The sequence below is a fragment of the Ursus arctos genome, unplaced genomic scaffold, assembly GCF_023065955.2.
Source record: "Ursus arctos isolate Adak ecotype North America unplaced genomic scaffold, UrsArc2.0 scaffold_34, whole genome shotgun sequence".
NCBI lineage: Eukaryota > Metazoa > Chordata > Mammalia > Carnivora > Ursidae > Ursus > Ursus arctos.
In genome coordinates this window covers 17984541-18004339 of record NW_026623030.1, presented here as the reverse complement: position 1 = coordinate 18004339, position 19799 = coordinate 17984541, and the positions used below count along the sequence as shown (strand labels likewise).

Sequence of the window (19799 nt, the reverse complement as noted above, 5' to 3'; positions counted from 1 at the left end):
AAGAGATGGCTGCTGGGAAGTTACTCTGTAAGTACCCGAGTCCCTTGCAGGTGGGGGGGAAGTGATCACAGCACAGGGCGAGGCTGACAGGCTGGTCCAGATGGATGCTGGACCAGGGACCTTGGCCTCTTTAGAACCCTCCTTCAGGGCAGCAAGCTGAACAACCTGGATATCCTCTGACACGCAGCGTTTTAAAGTGACCGCTCCCAAGGGCAGAAGGTCCCGGAAGCCCCCAGATTTCCCTTCCTTACACACCACACACGCTGCCACCATGCGCCAGGCCCACCTTCTCCCTGGGATCCAGGGTGAGACTGTGTCTAGACCACACATCGTGTCTCCCCCCTGCAAAGGGCCAGCATCCCCAAACAACAGGACCAGGGATGCCCCGCGAGGGAAAGGAGCTGCATGAAGCAGACTAGGTCTGTGTCCAAGAGGAAAGAGGGAAGGAAGGAAACGAGGCCAAGAGAACAGGAAAGTCAAGGGCACTGCGGAGAACCAGGGATGGCCCCAGTCTCTGCTTGGCCCCTCAGAAGACACAGACTGCTGCCTGTGACCGGGATGGGGGTCTCCAAGCCCGGTGGGCAGCCGGCCTCACTGTCACCTGGCCATCCAGAAGCCAGCTCTGACCCCCACCCCAAAAAGCAGCCTGGACGGGGAAGCCCCTGGAAGGATGCGTCGTTTCCAAGCAGTCACATGCTCCAAGGGGCTTGCATGCTCCCTGGCCTGCCAGGCCCGAGAGTGACCCTAAACACCATTCTGTCTCTGGGCTTCCATTTCCTGACTTGGGATGCTGACACTTAGCACGACATTTACTTCAGCCCCTGGGAGACAGTTTGGTAATTTTGGAGGGCACGTCTGCAACAACCAAAAGTTTTGGTTGTTCCAACGATGGGGAGAGCTCCTGGCCTCGTAGTGGGGGTGGGGCGGGGGAGACATTCTGCAGTGCCAGGGACAAACCCACACGAGGAAGAAGGGGCCTGGCTGCCACTCGACTTTTGGACATCCACCCAGATCAGAAGCAAGCTGAGATTCCTGAGCCGAGATCCCAATTTGGTCTAGCAGCGACACTGCTAGTGGCATTAGAGTTGCCAAAACAACACACTGTGTCAGATCTGCATGTGACACTGTCGTGTGTGGGCTAATTCTACGTGTAGGAGCAAATACCCAAGCACTGATATATTAAAGTATAGTTTCTGTTACTATAAATTACTTTTTTTCTTTTAAAGATTGATTTATTTATTTGAGAGAGAGAGAGAGGGTGAGCGCGCCCAGGGGGTTGGGGCAGAGTGAGAGAGAAACCCAAGCAGACTCTCCGCTGACCACAGAGCCTGACACGGGGCTGGATCCCACGACCCTGAGATCACGACCTGAGCCGAAACCGAGAGTCGGATGCCTAGCTGACTGTGCTGCCCAGACGCCCTTACTGTAAATTACTTTGATGCTTGGCCTCCTTTATTTTATAGTTAGGGCATTATACTGATGAACAACTGTAAAGTGTGAGTAGGTTATATGGTCTACGAATTAGCTCCTGCTTAGTAAAGGGGGCATTTAAAAATATTTGTTACAGAGGCGGAGGGTGGGGGGTGCGGTTCTGAGTCCAGCACAGGTGTGAGCCATTGAGCCAGGGACACACGCCCTGGGGTCAGATAATACTCATGCTTAGAACCGTCGCCCTCAGCAGGGTTCATGGAGCCCTGGACTTGCCCTGCGCCACTTTCTTCCAAACCACACCTCCTCCAAAGCAGCGTTTTCTGCTTCTTTTGGTCACTGGAGGGAAGGCTGTGATGGATGAGGACAGGTCGAGGGCTCAGGTGCAGCCTCCCAATTTGGGAAACTAGGTCTGCCGGAGGAGACCCCATGTCAGACCGGCGTGTCCTACCCCCGTGCTCGGGGAAATGCAGGCTGCTTTTCTGAGTTGGTATTTGGAGAGGCCCCTGAGGCCTGGCAGATAATAGGGCTCCTATTCAAGTCCTTCATATCTGATGTCCTCCCCCAAGCCTAGTGTTTGCACTGGGCTTGTGTGCCCTGCCCTGTCAGCTGGGAGAGGGTCGGACTGGCTTCTGGGAGGCGGAGGGACCTGCCGGGGACTTCTCCATATCACACAGGGAGATTCGGGCTCTGGGGTCTGGGGTGGGGCTGAAATAAAGCCCCGGGGAATTCCGATGCTCGGGACCCCATGCCTGCCCGGTGCCCAGCTGAGAATCAGAACCGAGTGTCTGGGACACTAGATGGAGACCCCAGGAGGGAATGCCACACTCACTCTGGGTCCTGCTGCTCTTCCCGGGAGAAGGCGTGTTGAGGAAGAGGTTATGCCCAGGAGCCTTTGAGGGGAGGCACTGCTGCTGTCTCCCCGAAACCAGGCCCATGATTGAATCTGGATTCTACAGTTGCTTTCGGATTTAAGTCCACTGAATGAGACCTGGGGGCTGGTGGCTTTCCAGAAGCTACGTCAAAATGATGTCGTCTCTACTGTGTGTGTCACTGTGGGGAGCCCGGGGAGGCGGCAGCTCCCCTGAAGACTGGTTCTAGCCTGGGGTGGGGGTCTCCATGCTAGTCATGGGTGAACTGGGCCCCAGATCTCTGCAAGCCAGGACAGCTCCGAGGGCTGATCCTGGCCCCCAGCTCTGGAAAGGAAGGTCAGGATGACAGGGGCTCCCAGCCACTTCCCCCACCAAGACAGTCATACCATGTCCTGTGTACTGGGGCCAAGACTCTCCATCTCCTGTGGAGATGGGACCAGAGGTATGGGGGAGACTCCAAGCTGCCCCCAGGAATGTGAAGACAGAAGGGAGCAGGCTGGAGGACAGGAGCTCAAAGGGGAGCAGGGAACCCCTGAGGGCTTCTGACACAGCATCCGTCTTCCCTCTTGGGGTCTTGCTGGAATTGGTTTGCTTTTTGCCCAGGTGTGAGAAGTTAGAAAAGCTCCAGGAAGCAATGGTGGCCTGAGGTGGGGTGCCTTCTTCTGCTTCCACCAGGTCTCCCAGTGTCACCTTCCTTGAGAACTGCCTAGCCTCTCTCTTTAAAATTCACCCTCCCCGATACTTCCTCACCCCTTCCCTGCTCCATTTATCATCTCCTTAGCACATACCACTGATGGCCTACATATTTTAACACCTTTATCTCATTTATCCTTCTTCCCCACCACACCACAAGCTCCCCAAGGTCAAGGGGCTTGTCTATTTCATTCATTCACAAGGTCAGAGGGTGTCTGTTCCATTCACTGCTTTACCCCTGGTGCTCAGAGCAGTGTCCGGCCACAGTAAGTCTTCAATGAACATCTGTTAAATGAATCAGTGCAGCGCCTGGAGAGTTGCTTTATTCCAGGCTCCTGAGGGACAGCCTGGAGTGCTCTGAGTGCTCTCTGGACACTCAGGGGTCCCTGGGGAGGCGGGTGGGATATTTTGGCCTGGGTGCTGGGTGGCCCCACCCCTGAGCCTCCTCTGGAGTGGGGGGTGGATAAGTAATAGGGGCTGTAGGGTTAGTGCGAATCTAAGATGAGAGCAGGAGGGGACAGAGAGAAACTTCCCTCTCTCTCATATCTCTGGACCCACTATTCTCTGACCCCCTGGCCCAGCTGCCAATTCCTCCCCAAAGAAGGAGCTAGAATCACCCACTGTATCGCCTGCTCTCTTCCTCCCCAGAATCAGAAAATGCCAATCTGGCAAACGTAGAGGGGCTGGGACCCGGGTCTTCATGTTCTAGCCTTGGTTCCTGCATAATATGAGCAAGACCACTGCTTTGGGGGAGCCGTGGTCAGTTCTCTGCTTTGATTCCACTCCCTTCCTTCCTTTAGAACCTTCCTTACCCCCAGGCGGCTCTCACAAGGAGACAGCTGGTTTAGGTTGAGGGTTACCCAGGCCTCAGCTCATCCCCTCTCTCTTCCCAGGACCTTGGCATTCACCCTATGCCAAGGCTGCCATGGACACGCGCCTCTCGCTCACTGGGTGACTTGGGAGAGGCCCCTTCCCTCTGAGCCTCAGTCTTCTGCCCCGTGAATTGCAGACTGCAAGAACACCCACCTTGAGGGGTTGCTGGAAGACATGACCTCAGCTACCATGACTCTTAGCTCTGGGTCTCACGGCAAGAGATACCGGCTAGAAGATATGCCCATTTCGCTCTCACGATTGCAGTTTTAAGGGAAAGAGGCAAAGATGGTCGAGTGGCTGTGCCTGTGTGAGTGTCTGGAGCGGCTCGGTTGGCTCCTGGGCTCTGGTACCGAGCTGCAGAACATGCTTGCACAGCACACGTATACGCACACACGCACACACGCGCGCACATTAGAACTTACCTGTCCACCTGGACTTCCGCATCTTTTGTCTCTGCCTTGGAAGGTCCCGCTCCATGGATCCCTTTGCTCCCACTGGTGAGAAGGCTCAGCACAGGTTCTATCTCTTTGAGCAATTCACTGTTCTGGCCGTCCTGGGGGGCCACCCCGGCACTTTTCTTGGTAGGGTCCTGGCCAGGGCGTCTGGGAGCCAGGCTGTTGGTATTCGAGAGCGAGCCGGCTTCCCGCCCACTGTCCTGGGTATGCTGTGGCCCACTGCCAGGACCCGCGGCCCCATCCACTGGCGGTGTGTGCTCTTTGCTGGCCGATGACTGGTGAGACAGATCGACGGCTGTGGTGGCGGGGCCCAGGGGCCGTGTCACCCGGATGGTCTTGGGGGTCCCGTCCCCGGTGAAGGTGGTCTCCAGGTGAGTGGTGAAGCCCTCGGGGCCCCTCAGAATAAGGACCACGTGGGTCTCAGAGGCGATGCCCCTGAGCACCTCCAGGGCACTGTCATAGCTCAGGTCCACCAAGGGCTGGCCGTTGACGGCGAGGATGATGTCGCCGGCCTGGATGAGGCCGCTCTGCTCCGCGGCGCCCCCTCGGATCAGGTCGGAGATGATCACGGGTGGCTTACTCACCCGCTCTTTCACCAGGAAGCCCAGGCCCCCCACCCTGCGCTTGAAGAGGCGGACAGAAATGACATTGGGTTGGATCTGCTGAACACTGAACACCTGATTCTCCATGGTGTCTAGTGTCAGGGGTCCGAAGACTTAAAATACGTCAAGCCAAGATGTTTTCAGCAGGAGGAGCCAGGCTGCACGCCGTGCCGAGAGGAAGAGCTGGGGGCTCGTGCCTCCAGGAGTCTCAGGAATGAGCTGCTCTTGGGTTCGTCTTCTCCGTCTTTGACGTCAACTCGGCGTCACCCACTCACTGCCGTCCGGCCATCGGTGGCATGATTTCCTGCGTCTGCCTTCCTCCTTGTTCTCTAGGAAGTGATGGTTGATCAGGCAGACGTCAGGAGAAGCCGTGGAATGTGTCCCTAAGCAACAGGTCAGGCCGACTGGGGAGGAGAAGTGTCTGGTGGAGGTGTCTAGATGTGTCTCGAGGTGACACAAGTTCCTGTGCGTGATTCTCTGGGCATCGCGAGCCCGTCAGACCTGTGCTGGAGAGAAGGAGCGAGGGAGGGGGTGAAGTTACAAAAGAGAGATTGATGTGGAGTGCCCAGAGCCACCTTCAAAAGCGAGATGGGAAATGCAACCAACTGAGAAGTCTAGCCACAAGACACTGGAGTTTGGAAGCCAACCTTGAAATGTAATCCTTCCTCCCCGGGGTGGGGTGGGGGGAACGTTCCCCATTAGCTGCAAATTGTCTGGTTTCATCTCCCATGATCAAAGCCCCCTGAGACCAAGGGTCTCCCTGGGGAAACCACTGATAGCCTAGAAGTCAAATGGCAAGAATCACAATCTCATCTCTTCTCTCTTTCCCATCTTGAGAAGCCACCATTCCAACTTGTCACGCAGCCTTCAGCTCTCTGTACCTTACAAACATTTTCCACTCATGTGTCAAGAGCTCAGCCAGCACGAATCTTGGGGCTCTCTGTCCTGGCCACCCCCAAAGTCCTCCACGACAAACCCACCAGAAAGGGAATGTCACCAATGGTGTCAGTTGGCCTTTCTGACCATTTTTGTAACTATTAACCTGTTCCAGGCTCCAAAGGACAGACTTGGTCACGTTACAAATCATCATAAAGCCAACTTGCTATAACAAATACCAAAGACATGGGCCCACACAAAACTTTAGAGGACATCTGTACTCCACAGCCTGCCTGCGACCCTAATAGGGAAACATTAAGAAGAGCGGACTGTATACCCCCGGGGCTATCATAAGCACACAGCAGGTGCTCAATGAGTATTTGCCGAATGAAGAAAAATCCCAGAAGATGAAATACAGCAGACACTTATTGAACACGTATGCTCTTCATGTACGTGGAGGTATTTTTGCCTTTGATCCTCACGGTTACCCTTCAATAGATGAGAAGCCTGGGAAGGGGTTTAGTTAGTTGTCCAAAGTCACATAGAAATGACAGCAAAGAGAGGCCTTGAACTCAGGTCTGCCCCACTCTCAAGCCCGAGCTTCTAAACTTACACTCCGGTTGAGAAAACTTGATATTCTGGTTATTCTCTCAACTCCTGCTGGCTCCCGGAGTCTTGGAGAAATGGGGTATGGTTGGGGTGCTAAGGGGCAAGAGGGGGCTCAGCTGGGGGTGTTGCGGCCCAGGTGAGGCGTCTGCACGCAGGGCACGAAGACGGCGGGCAGCTATGGAAGTGTGCCCTCTGTGTCTGGCATGGAGCAGGTGATCTGAGGTTGTGGGTGGAGTAGGGGGCAGGTGGGAGGCAGCAGAGAACCCCTCCATCTTTCTCTAACCCCCAGCTCAAGTCCAGGTTCCAGCTCTTTCCCGAACACCCTTCTCTGTCGGCATCCTCACCAGGCTTAGCGCAAGGAGGGAGCCCCCATCTGCCACGCCTAACAAGTGACGCTCACTCCCCCATTTCCCTTTGAGCGAACTCCCGGGGTCATCCGGGGGCTGAGGCAGCTGATGCGCTCCCACTGCCTCTGTGAGCAGGAGGTGGGTGCAGACACCCCCCAAGGGGGAGGTGCCGCTTCCCAGATCCCCTCAGGGCGGGGTGGTTAGTAAGTCAGCCTCCCCCTTTTGCAGCCTGCCTTATGTAACTGCGGCAGCCCCTCTGTGTGGGTGAGGGGATAATGAATACCCAGGCCCAGCCCGGGCTGCGTTCTCCATCTGGTGTCGCCGTGTGTGTGTGTTTCTCTCTGTGTATTCATGCATTGCCCTCATGCTGTGTCGTTTCTCTGCTGCGTGTGTGAGCGTGTGGAGCTCGCGTGTCGACCGGCTGAGTGTCTTTCAGCATCTTGCTGCCGAGGTTCTGGTTTGCAGAGAGAACCATCCAGAACCCCTGTCTTTCCTCACTGGGGAGGATCGGTCCTCCCTTGACCCCTTTGCTTCCTTAACTCTCCCCAAGCCCCATTTCTTCTGGGTACCGAACCCAGGATGTTCGTCCAAGTTTGGCAGTGGACTCCGTTCTTCAATTAAAGAAGGGATTTGCAGGTGAGCTGCAAAGGGAAGGCGAGGTTTCCAAGTGATTTTCTTCCACTTTTGGCTTGGGCCAGACCCTAAAAAGGACAGAGCCTGGGCCTGGCTCAAGAAAAAAGAAAGAGAATAAAGCAATCCACAAGCCTTCTCAGCTACACTCAGCTTTTCAAACTCTTTCTCGGTTGGTTTTCAAACCAGGGAGGGCTGTTGGCTGGCGCTTGGGAAACTGGGGTGCTGTTTCTCACACTTTGGCCTTAGAAAGGCAACTTGATCTTTGGAAGGCACTGGAAAGAGGCTGGGCTTGGGAGAAGCAGGGATATGTAGTGTCTGCTGAGAGAGAGACAAGTCCTGTGTCTAAGCCAGTGGATTCCAAGCACTCGCTAAGGTCCACCTTGATCCTAATAACAATCCCACAACACCCTGTCTCCCTCCTCTACCTCTCCAGAACACACCCTCATCTGCTGCTGTATTTTTATCCTCACTCACCAAGGTCAGGTTTGAATATTCCCCATCGTACAGATGAATACATTAAGCTGCAACAGGGAGACCCACTTGTCCCGGCTTGTGAATGTCCACTGTCCAGGAGGCTCCTGGGTCCCCTGGAGTGGCTGGCGACCCTTCTGCCCCAGGAAAGATTTTTAAGGCTCCTTCTGGCTCTGTCTGGGTGTTTCTAGGTGAGTTCTTTACTTTCCTGGAACTTCTATTTCCTTATCTGTAAAATGGGATTGTTAGGCAGTTACCACTTCCCTGGGTAACCAGAAGGATTAATGAAAATGGTGAATGCATGGTACTCAGCAATGTCACACAGCAAATGCCCAGCAGAAAGGGCTTCCCGTTATTGTTATATAATATGTGACGATTCAGGCTTCCTGGCTTTTAATTCTAATTTTCTACACCATCCCACTTTCACCAAAGGTAGTTCATGTGCCGTCTAGAGGGGGCCCTTTGCTGGAAATCTGGCGGAACCTGGCACTGGTCGTGGAACGGGGCTCTGAACACAGGGAGCTGGGTGCTGGGCGGCACGTCCTGCCAAACCAGCCTCCGCCCTTTGGAACTGTGATTTTAAACAAATCACATGCGTACACGCCAGCGTATATACCATGGAAACGATACTTGGACCCAGTCCTCATTCGAGTAGTTCAGCGGTTTTGGGTGTATTTATTTCATTTACCTTGCTGCGAGGAAATTAGCGGCTGACTTTCGGGACAGCTGCCAGTGACAAGGAGGGAGCCAAAATAGGCCAGCGTCTGCTACTACCATCTCACCGTGCGACCTTGGGCAAGCCACTCCCCATCTGGGCTGCGTTTCTGCAACCAGAGGGGTGGGGACGGCAGCAGCCTCTAGTAATGGAGAGTTTCTTGTGTGCTAAGCGTGGCACTGAGCCCTCTGCTTGGGTGCCTTATTTGATTCTGGCAGAGACTGTATGGAAACACTCCTAGCCCCACGTTACCCATGGACGAGGTGAGTGGGGTTCAGAGAAGTGAGCCTGAGAGGCAACCTTGGGTCTAGCGAGTGGATTCTGAGCACTCACCGCGGTCAATCCCAATCCTAACACCAACCCCATAACATGCCTCATTTCTCTTTCTCCCCAAAGCACATCCTCATCGGCTGTCATATTTTTCATCCTCACTCTGATCAGGGTGACATTTCATTGTCCCCATTTTACAGATGGCAAGATAAGCTGCTATCTGAGACCCATTTGTCCTGGCTTGTCCATGACCTTCCATTTTTAGCACTGAAAGTCAGAGGACATCAGAATGAAGGGCAGCTCTTGAGATCATCCAACCCAACTCCCATTCAAAAATGAGGAAACAGAAGCCTTGAGAAGCAAGGGGTTCATTCAACATGGATCAGCGACAGGTGAGGGGGTCTAGGGCCGTGTTCTCCAGCTGGGCAGCCGCTCGCCACATGTGGCCATTGAAACCCCTTAACTGTGGCTGGTTCCACTGAGATCTACTGGGAGAGCAAAACACACATTGAGTTTCAAAGGCTAGTTTGAAAAAAAAAAAAGAACATAAAAAAAGCTCAATAATTTTTCAATATTGGTTACACGTTGAATAGATAATATTGTGGCTATAGTGGGTTAAACAAAATTATTATGAAAGTTAATGTCACCTGTGGCTTTTTAAACTCTTTTTTAAAGTGACTAATATACACTTAAAAATCACCCATGTGGACCGCACTGTATTGCCATTGGGCAGTGTAGTCTAGAGTCTGACCTCCTCTCTGTATCCCACTGTCCCTTAGTCCCCCTTGAGAATCTACTGGTAACTTCACCAGGCAGAAGATAATTCTTCTTTCTAAAGAAACCAGAAAAATGACACAGAGCGTTAGCAAAGATCTTGCCACTTTTGAGGTTGACCTCTGAGAATAGGTGTGATGGAGACTGGAGGGGGTGGGGAGAGAATCTACCTAGAACGATGTGAAGAGAGAGGTAATAGTAGGATGTCACCCAGGCTAAGAGTGGAGTGCTCAACATTCCATCATCCGAAGGTCATCTGAAGTCTAACCCTTCTATATACAATAAATGTTTCATTAAAAAGAATGAGGCGGATCTCTACTCACAACTATGAAATGAGCTCCAAGATACAAAAATACATGTAAATTCTACACGTGTAAATGCAGAGAATATTCTAGAAGGAATGGGTATCATCAGTTGCAATTCACAAGGAATATTAGAAGTCAGAAGTAGGAGGGAGACATACTTTGCACTGTCCACCTTATTTTTCTATTTGCTTATCATTTAAATTATGTTTTTAATTACATGTGTATTACCTTTTAAATGAGCAATACTGAAGAAAAAACAACACCCAGCCTGTGAACTCCTGGGTGTTTTCTGTTCGCACACCCACAAAATCTCTGATGGAGTTACAGCTCTGATTCCCATCTCCCTCCGATCTCATTTAAAAACAAATCCCAAGTCTCCATGTCTTAAAAACAAAACAAAATACCGCCACCCTCCACACAAACAAGAGACCCACACCGTAACCCAACTGTGCTCTTTCAAACAACAGCAACAACAAAACACGACAAAGCAACCAACTTCCTTACATCTCCCGAACTGCTAATTTGCAGTCTTTCCCCAGAGAGAACACCACCCGGGAATCAAGCTGACGGGCTTTCTCCCACGCTGGCAAGTCATAGCTACAAACCCGCCAACCTCTGCAAATCAGGGGGGTAAGTTGGCATTCTGTGTCTTGGGGATCCCAGAGACAGGGGTACCCTGGCCCCACGGGGTACCCCAGACATGTAACTGCCCCAGTTTCACGGCTACAGTTTGCTGATGATGACCCTGAACTTCCCAGATCTAGTGCCGACGCCTCATGAGCCTAAGTCAGAGTGAGTGGGGTGAGTATTCACAGGCGTTTCCAGTTTGATAGTTCACCTTGTCGTCGTCAGGCTTTGGGAAACCCTCGCGCTCTCTCACTGCTGCTTTGCACTACCTCTTTGAACGGCGGTTTGACAGGACCTACCCTAAATTTAAAACACACAGATCTTTGTCCTGGCAATTCAATTTTTAGGACTTTCTCCTGCAGATAAACTAGAAGGAACATCCTTACACACAGACACACACGCAACCCTTCCGTGCAGGGTCGTTCAGAATATCAACAGATTAAATAACCAATGGCACGTCCATACAATGGAGTTCTGGGCAGGCATTAAATAAGGGGGGGCAGGTTAGATCTAAAAGAACCAATGGGGAATGATCTTCAAGTTACACTGTTAAATTTTAAAAGGCGGAGAGCACGGATATATAAATATAGTTACATATCCATCCTATGTATTCATCCATACTTTCATGTAAGTTTGGAGATGCACTGAATATCTCTGGAAAAACATCCAACATACTGGTAACAGTGTTTGCTTCTGGGAAAGGGTACTGGAAGGCTAGGGGTGGGATGGGAAGAAAGCTTACTTTTTGTTTTATATTCTTTTTTGGGGGGTGTCCCTTTGTCATGCTTATTCATCTTTTACTGTGTTTTTGTAACATATACAAAAAAAGGGCACAGTCTTAAACGGGTACTCTAGTTTTTCCACTTGGCTTTATGGTGGCGGACAAGTTGTTTAACTGCTCTGAGTCATAGTTCCTGCATCTATAAAATGGGGATAACAGCATCTCTTCAGAGTGTCTGTGAAGATGGAATAATAGTATTTTTTGAGTTCTTACAATCTGCCATACACTACAGTAAGAGCCCAACAAATGAACCCTCTTCCCACTACTATTACTAATAATGATCACATAAGCACCCGTTATTCTATTGGTCTATGCTGTCGAGTGGACATACGTTCCTTAAAGCACCCAGTGCTCAAGAACCAAGAGAACGCTGTGGACACACAGATTGGGTTTACTTTTCAGTGGAGCGCGTGCCTGTCACTGTGTCCTCAGGACACCAAAGGAGCGGGATTTGGTGTGTTGGAGCATGGACCCAAGTGAGAGAGCCCTGGACGCTGGTGGTGAGTCAACACCACCGGGGTGGGACGGCGATGTCATGGGTCCAGTCCATCATCGGTAGAGAGCTACAGGGCCGTAGTCCCCACGTTGGAGCAGATCTAGGGAATTACGGAGTCTTCATTTTATCTTCATTTTGCAAAGCTCATTTTTATGAGTGAGTTCAGTCGGCTGTAGAGCACTGTATCCATCATATAGACAGAACACTCCAGGGTTTGGGGCTAAGGTAATTAAATTCCTTCCATCACCCCTCAGTGGCACAAAAATGCCCAGAGATGCACCTGTCTTCCCCCTAGCCCCCACCAGACATACTCCATTGCTGGTGGTGTCATGGAGTGGTCAAAGGAATGAGCGTTAGAGCCAAAAGACAAGGGTTTGTGACCCACTTCTACTACCTATTGGCCTCAGACTTGTCATCTGTAAAATGGGAACAATGATGGTTTCTACCTTTAAGGTAGTTACTATCCCATTACATGGGATAGTTAAGTGGGAGTACATTCGATGGGATAATCTATGCAAAATGTGTGGCACAGCTAAACTACTCTTTTTAGAGTCGCTTTAGATTGCACCTCAGGGAAAATGAATGATCTCAGGTAAGATATGTGAACATCATCACAGCCAAGAGGATGGCCTCATTACTGTGAATATGAAGCACTACCAGTGGTCTCTGGAACACTTCCTAGGAATCGTTGCAAAAAGACAGTGCATATTTCATACCCCCAGTTAACCTTCCCCTCTTTTCCTCTTTTTTCCTCCCTTCCCTTTCTCCCCTTCCTCTCTCCCTTCCTTTTTTTTTTTTTTTTTCCATTCACACCATCCTCTTGCTCATTATGAATGCTTATATAGCTCCCACCTGGGCCAGCAAGAAGCTGGGCCTGGAAATGCAGGGATAGACAAGACAGACAGCTTCCCTGCCCTCAGAGCCTACCACTGGGGGGGACAGGATGGGGGAGGGTGGAGAGAGATATTAGTGACAAGCGCAGCAGGTAGAACAAAGTGAAAATACAGGGTGTTAACAGAGGTATAGACAGGATGCCTAACAATCTGGGTAGTGGTGGTCAGGGAAGGCTTCCTGGAGGAAGAGTCAGAATACAGAGTTAGCCAGATTGAAGTGGTAGATAGTGGGAGGGAGGGGTGGAGGACAGAAGGCACCCAGAACGGAGAGAACAAGCATTTGAGCCACTCCCCTGTACCCTCTCCACGGTGGCAGGAGAAGAAAGCCAATGTTTTATAAAGCTGGAGAGGTCTTTGGAAAGCTGGATCATGCAGCTCTCTTGAGAGCCAAGTTAAAGATTTTGTACTTTACTCTTACAGTGATGACAAGCACTGGAGAATTTTGAGGAGAGAAGTTCTGTGGTCAGATTTAGATTTTAGAAAGATTACTCTGGCTGCTGCATGGAAAATAGTGGGGGTGGGGGGGAGGAGAGGAGGCAAGGCTGGCTATGAAGAGCCCAGATAGGAGGCTGCTGGAGGTCAGAGATGAGAAATGACAGTGGTTAGCATAGTGAAGGGAGGAAGCGGGCAGGTTTAAGAGATATTTAGGAGGTCGGGTCAACAGTATGTGGTGACTGAGCGGGTAGAGCAGGTAAAGGAGAAAGAGGTGTTCCTAGTAACTTCCCAGCTTCTGGCTTCTACAAGTAGATGGATCATGATGCCATTTCCTGGCTAACAGAGCACAGGAAGTCAGGGTAAAAATAGGGCAAAAGAAAGGATAAGAATGAATGAAACTAATTTGATAAAACTGTCCTTCCTGAGTAGTAATAGATAATTTAACTGTGGTCTAGTATACTGCAAGAGTCAACATTTCCTGATACCATTATTTCCATAATCATGAGAATGAAAGGGGTTACGGAAAATACACACTTGATTTGGTTCATTCCCCAGCCATTTGATTTTGGGCAAGTCATTAAACACTTTTTATATCAATTTCTTTTTGCGAAACTGAAAAGGTAATAACAACCACTTCCAAGGTTTTTGTGAAGATTCAATAAGACAGGTGCTGTAAAGAGCACTCCGTAAACCATGAATGTCAACTGTCGTAGCAATGTTGAGTATTTCAAGGAGGACATCAAGAATTGTACCCTTCAGATTGCCACTCAGTGTTAACTTGAGACTCAACCAAGTTTCTCCTCTCCTGCCTGGCATCCTTGGGGGTCCCTAGTGCAGGGAAGGCAGGTTAGGCAAAAGGTGCCCATGGAAGGTAAAAGAAGTAACAATGGTTATTTTAAGGGAGGAGTGATAACATCTGCTCCTTTAACTTGAAGGTTCCCTGCACATAGCATCCACGTTGGTCCGAATCAGTTACAAATGAATTTCAGCAGAGAGAATACATTAAATAGGAAACACAAACAACAATGCTGAGAATGACACCACATCTGCCAGATAGATCAGTAGAAACAATAAATGTAAATGGGTTAAACTCGAGTAAAAGATCAAGACTCCCAGATTGACTAAATGCATTTGCAGCTGCTCTGTATTAACATGGATGTGGGGACAAGGGTGAAGGACAGGAGGAAAAATAGCTCGCCAAGGCAGGTATGGGTTTGATGTACATTTGCATAGGCAGCATAGGTCTGCTTTGATTTGAAAGATATAATTCACTCTCGTCTTAAAATATGTTAGCACCTGTTAAGCACAAAATATTTACTGAATAAATGATCAATTATCCACAGCAATTTCTTTCATTGAATTTTTATTAATTAGGTTGCACTATATTAAATTGGCATGTTTGCAAATGATCAAATTCACCACTGTCTTATAGTTCAACCTAATATTTTGAACATTTATATATGCAAACACTTCACCGAATTATTTAATTTCATCCTTGCAACAACTATATGAAGGACATGATTGTATTATTCCCATTTTATAGATGTTGAAACTGAGGCTCAAAGAGTTTCATTACATCACAGAAATTTATCCAGCTACTGTCAATGATGGGGATTCAAACCAAGTTTGTCTGAACTCAAAGGATTTGCTTTTTATTTTTTACTTACTGAACTCTTTTATTAGCTCCCATAAATTTTAGTCTCAGATTTTCTAAGCAGATAATTGTATCACCCACAAATAATAACAGTTCAAAGTCTTTGCTGTTGCCACTTTCCAAATACTACTATGTATTTCAGTTGGCCTGACCACCACTTATAATTTTAGTAATTGGTGGCTGAAATGGACTGTAGGGTTTTCCATTTCAATTGTTCACAATATGGAATCTATGGACCCTTGGCAGGGCTCGGGGATTCCTGACAATCCTGGAATTCTGTGCACAACTTTTGTGTGTGTGCATATGCATGTTTATATGGGGAGAGAGTCCATAATATGATTTTTCTAAGCACTCCATTACCCAGTAAGCAGCAAGAGTAGAAGTCACTGGATTAACCCTACATTTTAAGATGAGAAGTTTGAGGCTTACAGATAGGGAAGGATTTGCCAAAGGTTCTTAGAGACGGAGTCAGAGAGAGAATCCAGGTCTCTTGCATGATTTCTTCTCAAACTCAAGTTACAGGCTCATTTTCCTTGCTTCCCCCATGAAATTCGGAAATTTTTTCAGGGCCCTATATTTGACGGTAATGCTAATCTCAGGATGGGAGGTGCAGCCTTCTTGGTAGATGCCCTTCATGTCTGTTATACTGGTTTCTTGATTATTCAAAATAAGCCTGAGCAGTCCAGTATCCCCTTAACCCTCCCGTCCTGGTGAACCACCTCCAATTATTATCTACCTACCCAGGGTTGATAACAGAGGGTGTGAAGACGCCATGACAGGTGAAGGGAGGGGAAAATCATCACGAAAGCTGGCATGCAATGCCAGGATTTTTAGGTATCCTAGAGCCCTATAGGGGTCCCCAGACCCTATACTAGTTGCTCATCAAAGTAAATATTTAAAAGGTCAAATTCACAATTAGGATAAAAACCAGATTATACAAATTTAGTATTGATTAACAGAGCCGTAAATATCAATGTAGTTTTTAAAATAAAAAATCAAATAAAAATAAGGATCATAGTATCAGAGACCCCAGCCACAACTCCTTCATTTGCTCAGCTTTTACTGAGTAGCTGCTTTGTTCCAAAACCCTATCATCCTAAATGAACTATGAAACCGTATGCTCCTTGAAGACAGGGATCCTGGTTTTCTGGTTTACTGTTGTACCCTTGGTGCACAGCAAGGTGCCCAGGGCATAGTAGGTGCTCAGTAAATTGGAGGCTCAATCTCTGAGTCCACAGCTGTTGAATGAAGTAGCCCCGGTGGGTGGTGAGAGGAAGCAGCGGGGGACCATGGAGACTGGAGCACCCACGCCACATGTGGAGCACCATTCTGGCTGGTGGTTGCCGTGCAGGGAGGCAAGGTCAGTATCAGCCGACTTGCTCTCCAGCAGCTGCAGGGAGGTGATAACACGGCCCATTACAAATCAAAGAACAAATAAATGAGACCTCGCATGCTCGGGTAAGAACACCCAGATTCAGAAAAAGGAGAGGCCAAGAGGGGGGTCTCAATATAGTTTGTAAAATCACCAGTGACAGACATGGTCTAGTGCTTGCTACATACGGTGTGGCCCCTGGACCAGCAGTCATCAGCGAAGAGCTGGTTAGGAATGCAGAGCCTCAGGCCCCACCCCAGCCCTATGACTCCGACTCTGCATTTTCAGAAGACCCCCCAGGTGATGGTGTGCACGTTATGGCTTGAGAAACATTGGTCCAGTTTGCCTCTAAATGCCTGTATTACTTTTTCGCAGTCCCATGAAGCTTCAAGCAGAACACTTGAGTCGAGGGAGCAATATTAGGCTGAACCGAGTAAAATTGCAGATTTCTGACGATTTTTCGACCTGTGAAAATGGCAATCGCAAATGAAATTTCATTTCCACCTAAACTATAAGCTGTTCTGCACAAAAGTGCTTTAGACCTAGGATATCACTTGCTTCAAAAAGTCTCAGGTCAGATGCTACAAAGAGCCCGCAGGCATGACATACAAGTGTTGTTGGGTCAACACAGCTAAACACATTTTTCTCCCCAAATTGGGTACCATCACGTAAAAATGGGAAATCTCATGTGAAATGCAAATTTCTAGTTTTCTTGGAACACTGGAAGGAGCATGAGGACTGGGTCTGTATTTCTGAATGTCAGCAAACAGCTGGAGTGGGTGGTGGCGCCCCCTTTATATAGGGCGTGGGCTCTCTAGTTCCTCTGGGCCCCCATGCAGCCCCCCTCACACATGTGTTTCTTGCCAGGACCCTGCAGGTATTTATTTCGACTGTGGGACCCTGGTTATGTAGTGAGTTTTAAAGGGAAACAAGGAAGGTCACCTTTAGACGCTGCTCAGTGGAAGGACAGATGTGCTTAGTGACTTGGGTTTTGCCGTAGGTGACCCCGGTTGAGCCAGGTGTTCGACGGATGCCCACCTTCCTGACAGCCCTCTGCATATGTCCCAGCTTATGCCCTGGGGCTGATGCTCATTCTGCCTCATTGTCCCTGGGTTAGAGCTACTGAGAATTGTAGAGCATTTCCTGTAATTGTCATCCTTAACTCCTCAGCTGCTTCCTCCCTCAACGTGGTGGTGTGCGTACAAAGACCCTTCCTGGAGTGACACCTTTCTCTGTAAACGGAGCTGTCGCTTTTGATGTCAGACCAGTCTGCCTACTCATTCCAACAAGAGCTGAATGGAAACCAGCTTCCCTTCTTCATTTAGAGGGAACACAGTCCAAGACCCCATTCGTTTTCCTTGACTCTACCTTGGGGTTACCTGAGCCGGCTGGGTCTTTATCTCCCATCATACCAGTGCACCTGCTAAGCCCCTAGAAGACACCCCACCCTCAGCCCTGAGAGACACCTTCCCTCCTGATTCAGCCCTACTGAACAGAGCTCTGCAAACATCCCTCTGCAGTAAAATCACAGAGAAAAGAGAACGATGCCATCGTGAGCAGCGTCTAAGCTGACATCACAGAGTGGCAAGGAAGGCTTGCGGGGGACTGTCGCAGTTAAGACTGTAGGTCCTGGCTTCAAATGCTGACTCTGCCATTTACTGACTGCTGGCCTTGGGCAATACATTTTGCATCTCTGTGCCTCTGGTTGCTCATCTGCAAAATGGCAAATAATAGTATTTACTTTGCGAGGCTCTTGTGAAGATTACATAAAATGATGTCACGTTTCCCTGACTGGTCTTACCACCTTCCTATCTTTGTGCCGCGCCAGTGTCTCACCCCAGGCGATCATCTAGCTACTATTTTCCCTTGGAGCTGACCCACGTTTTACCTTAAATAAGTAACTATAGCTCCATCCTAAGGAATAACAACCATGAGATCAGGGTAAAAAGGGGCCAACTACGTTTTTCTATTACCAATCAAAACAAATATTGAAGGAGCAAATTAAAAAAAAAAACCCAGATACCATCTTGTTCCAATCATGAGAAAAGCACTGAACAAACTCAGATTGAAGGACGTTCTCCAAAGTCACTGACCAGTCATCAAACTCAGGAGAGACAGCCTGTGAGACAGACTGTCCCAGATGAGAAGAAACCAAGGAGAAATGGGCACTGAAAGCGTGTGGGATCGCGGATAAGATCAGGAACAGAACGTGGTCATTCGTGGGAAAAGCGAAATTCAAATAAACTCTGTAGTTTAGATAATGATTGTACTAAAACTGTACATGACCTTAACACCAGGGGTGCTGGGTAAGGGGTATGAAGACACTCGTTGCCCTATTTGGCAATGCTTCTGTAAGTCCAAAGCTACTTCGAAATAAAAAGTTTTGAAAAATGGGTCCAAGTTAAGCAGGCTCTCCCCACCGCCTTTTTTGCCCCCTCCCTTCAGCGCCTGGCCACCACTTTCTGTCGCTATGGATTCGCCCACGTCAGACATAGAAATGGAATCCTGTAATATGTGGCCTTGCGCGCCTGGGTTTGCTCAGTTAGCAGACTGTGTTCCGGGACCATCCACACTGTGGCACGTGTCAGTAAGGTCATTCCTTTTTATGGCTGAATATTATTCCATTCTATGGACATGCCACATTATGTTTATCTGTGGGTGGATATTTGAGCTGTTTCCACCTGCTGGCTATGATGAGTAGAGTTGCTGTGAACATTCGTGGACACGTTTTTGCCTGACCCTGTGTTTTCAGTCTTTAGTGGGGATAAGGTTTCCCGCTGGGGTGATGGAATGTTTTGGAGCTGGATAGCTCCAATGGATGTAAAACACAACGGATGTCCTCAAAGCCACTAAACTGTACGCTTTAAAACGAGACATTTCCTGTTATGGGAATTTTACCATCTTTTGCCATTTTGGAAAAGCTGTGCTTTGGCGAGCCCAGCGCTTAGCACAGCACCTGGCCCCCAGCAGGTGTATGAAGAATGCTGGCCCATGCTAGCATCATTGCAGGACCCCCATCAGCCTCCTGGCTCCCACTCCGTGGGTCTTTCTACACCATCACTCAGCTTTCTGCAAGAACGTTCCTCCAAGCTTGATCTACCATTCTCTTTAAGGTCGGCGATGAAGTTTCATGGTCCCTGGGATACCACCACTGGAATGCCTTGCTCTGGCACCCAAGAACTCCTGAGGCACAAGGTGTGTACCTGGCAGGTATGACACACCTGGCCATAGCCTCCAGCTGCATGCTCAGAGCCACACGGAGTGGACGTTCCACAGACACTGAACTGGTTACTTGTTGACTGAACACCAAACCTCTATCAGCAGCTTCTCCAATAAGCCTTACCTCCTCAGTAGACCAGAGGCTTTATTTACCCGAGCTGCTACCCTACAATTTGCTGGTTAAGTCGCAATGCCTCGAAACTGTACATTTGATTTTATAATGCTCACTCCCATTTCCTCAAAGTACCTTGGGATGCGTTTGGGTGTTTGAAATGAAAGCGAATGCCTGATTTGTTTTGAGAATTTCATGGGTACCCTACAGAAAACTGGAGACACTCCAGCACATCCCAGATGAGGGAAGCATGTTTCTGCTCGGAGCTGATGAGTTGGGGTTGGTCT

At 49.2% G+C, this 19799-nt stretch overlaps 1 protein-coding gene across 2 annotated transcripts in view; it reads right to left on the bottom strand.

Moving 5' to 3' along the window:
• NOS1 (nitric oxide synthase 1) overlaps positions 1-19799 on the bottom strand; it is a 174764-nt gene that overhangs the window by 79866 nt on the left and 75099 nt on the right. Inside the window, exon 2 of one of the 2 annotated variants that reach the window (XM_026514576.4) lies at positions 4289-5424. In XM_026514576.4, the coding sequence (XP_026370361.2) occupies positions 4289-5010 (722 nt within the window). In that variant the 5' untranslated portion in view covers positions 5011-5424. Of the gene's footprint in view, positions 1-4288; positions 5430-19799 lie in introns of both variants that reach the window. The other variant, XM_044389890.3, reaches the window with a different exon arrangement.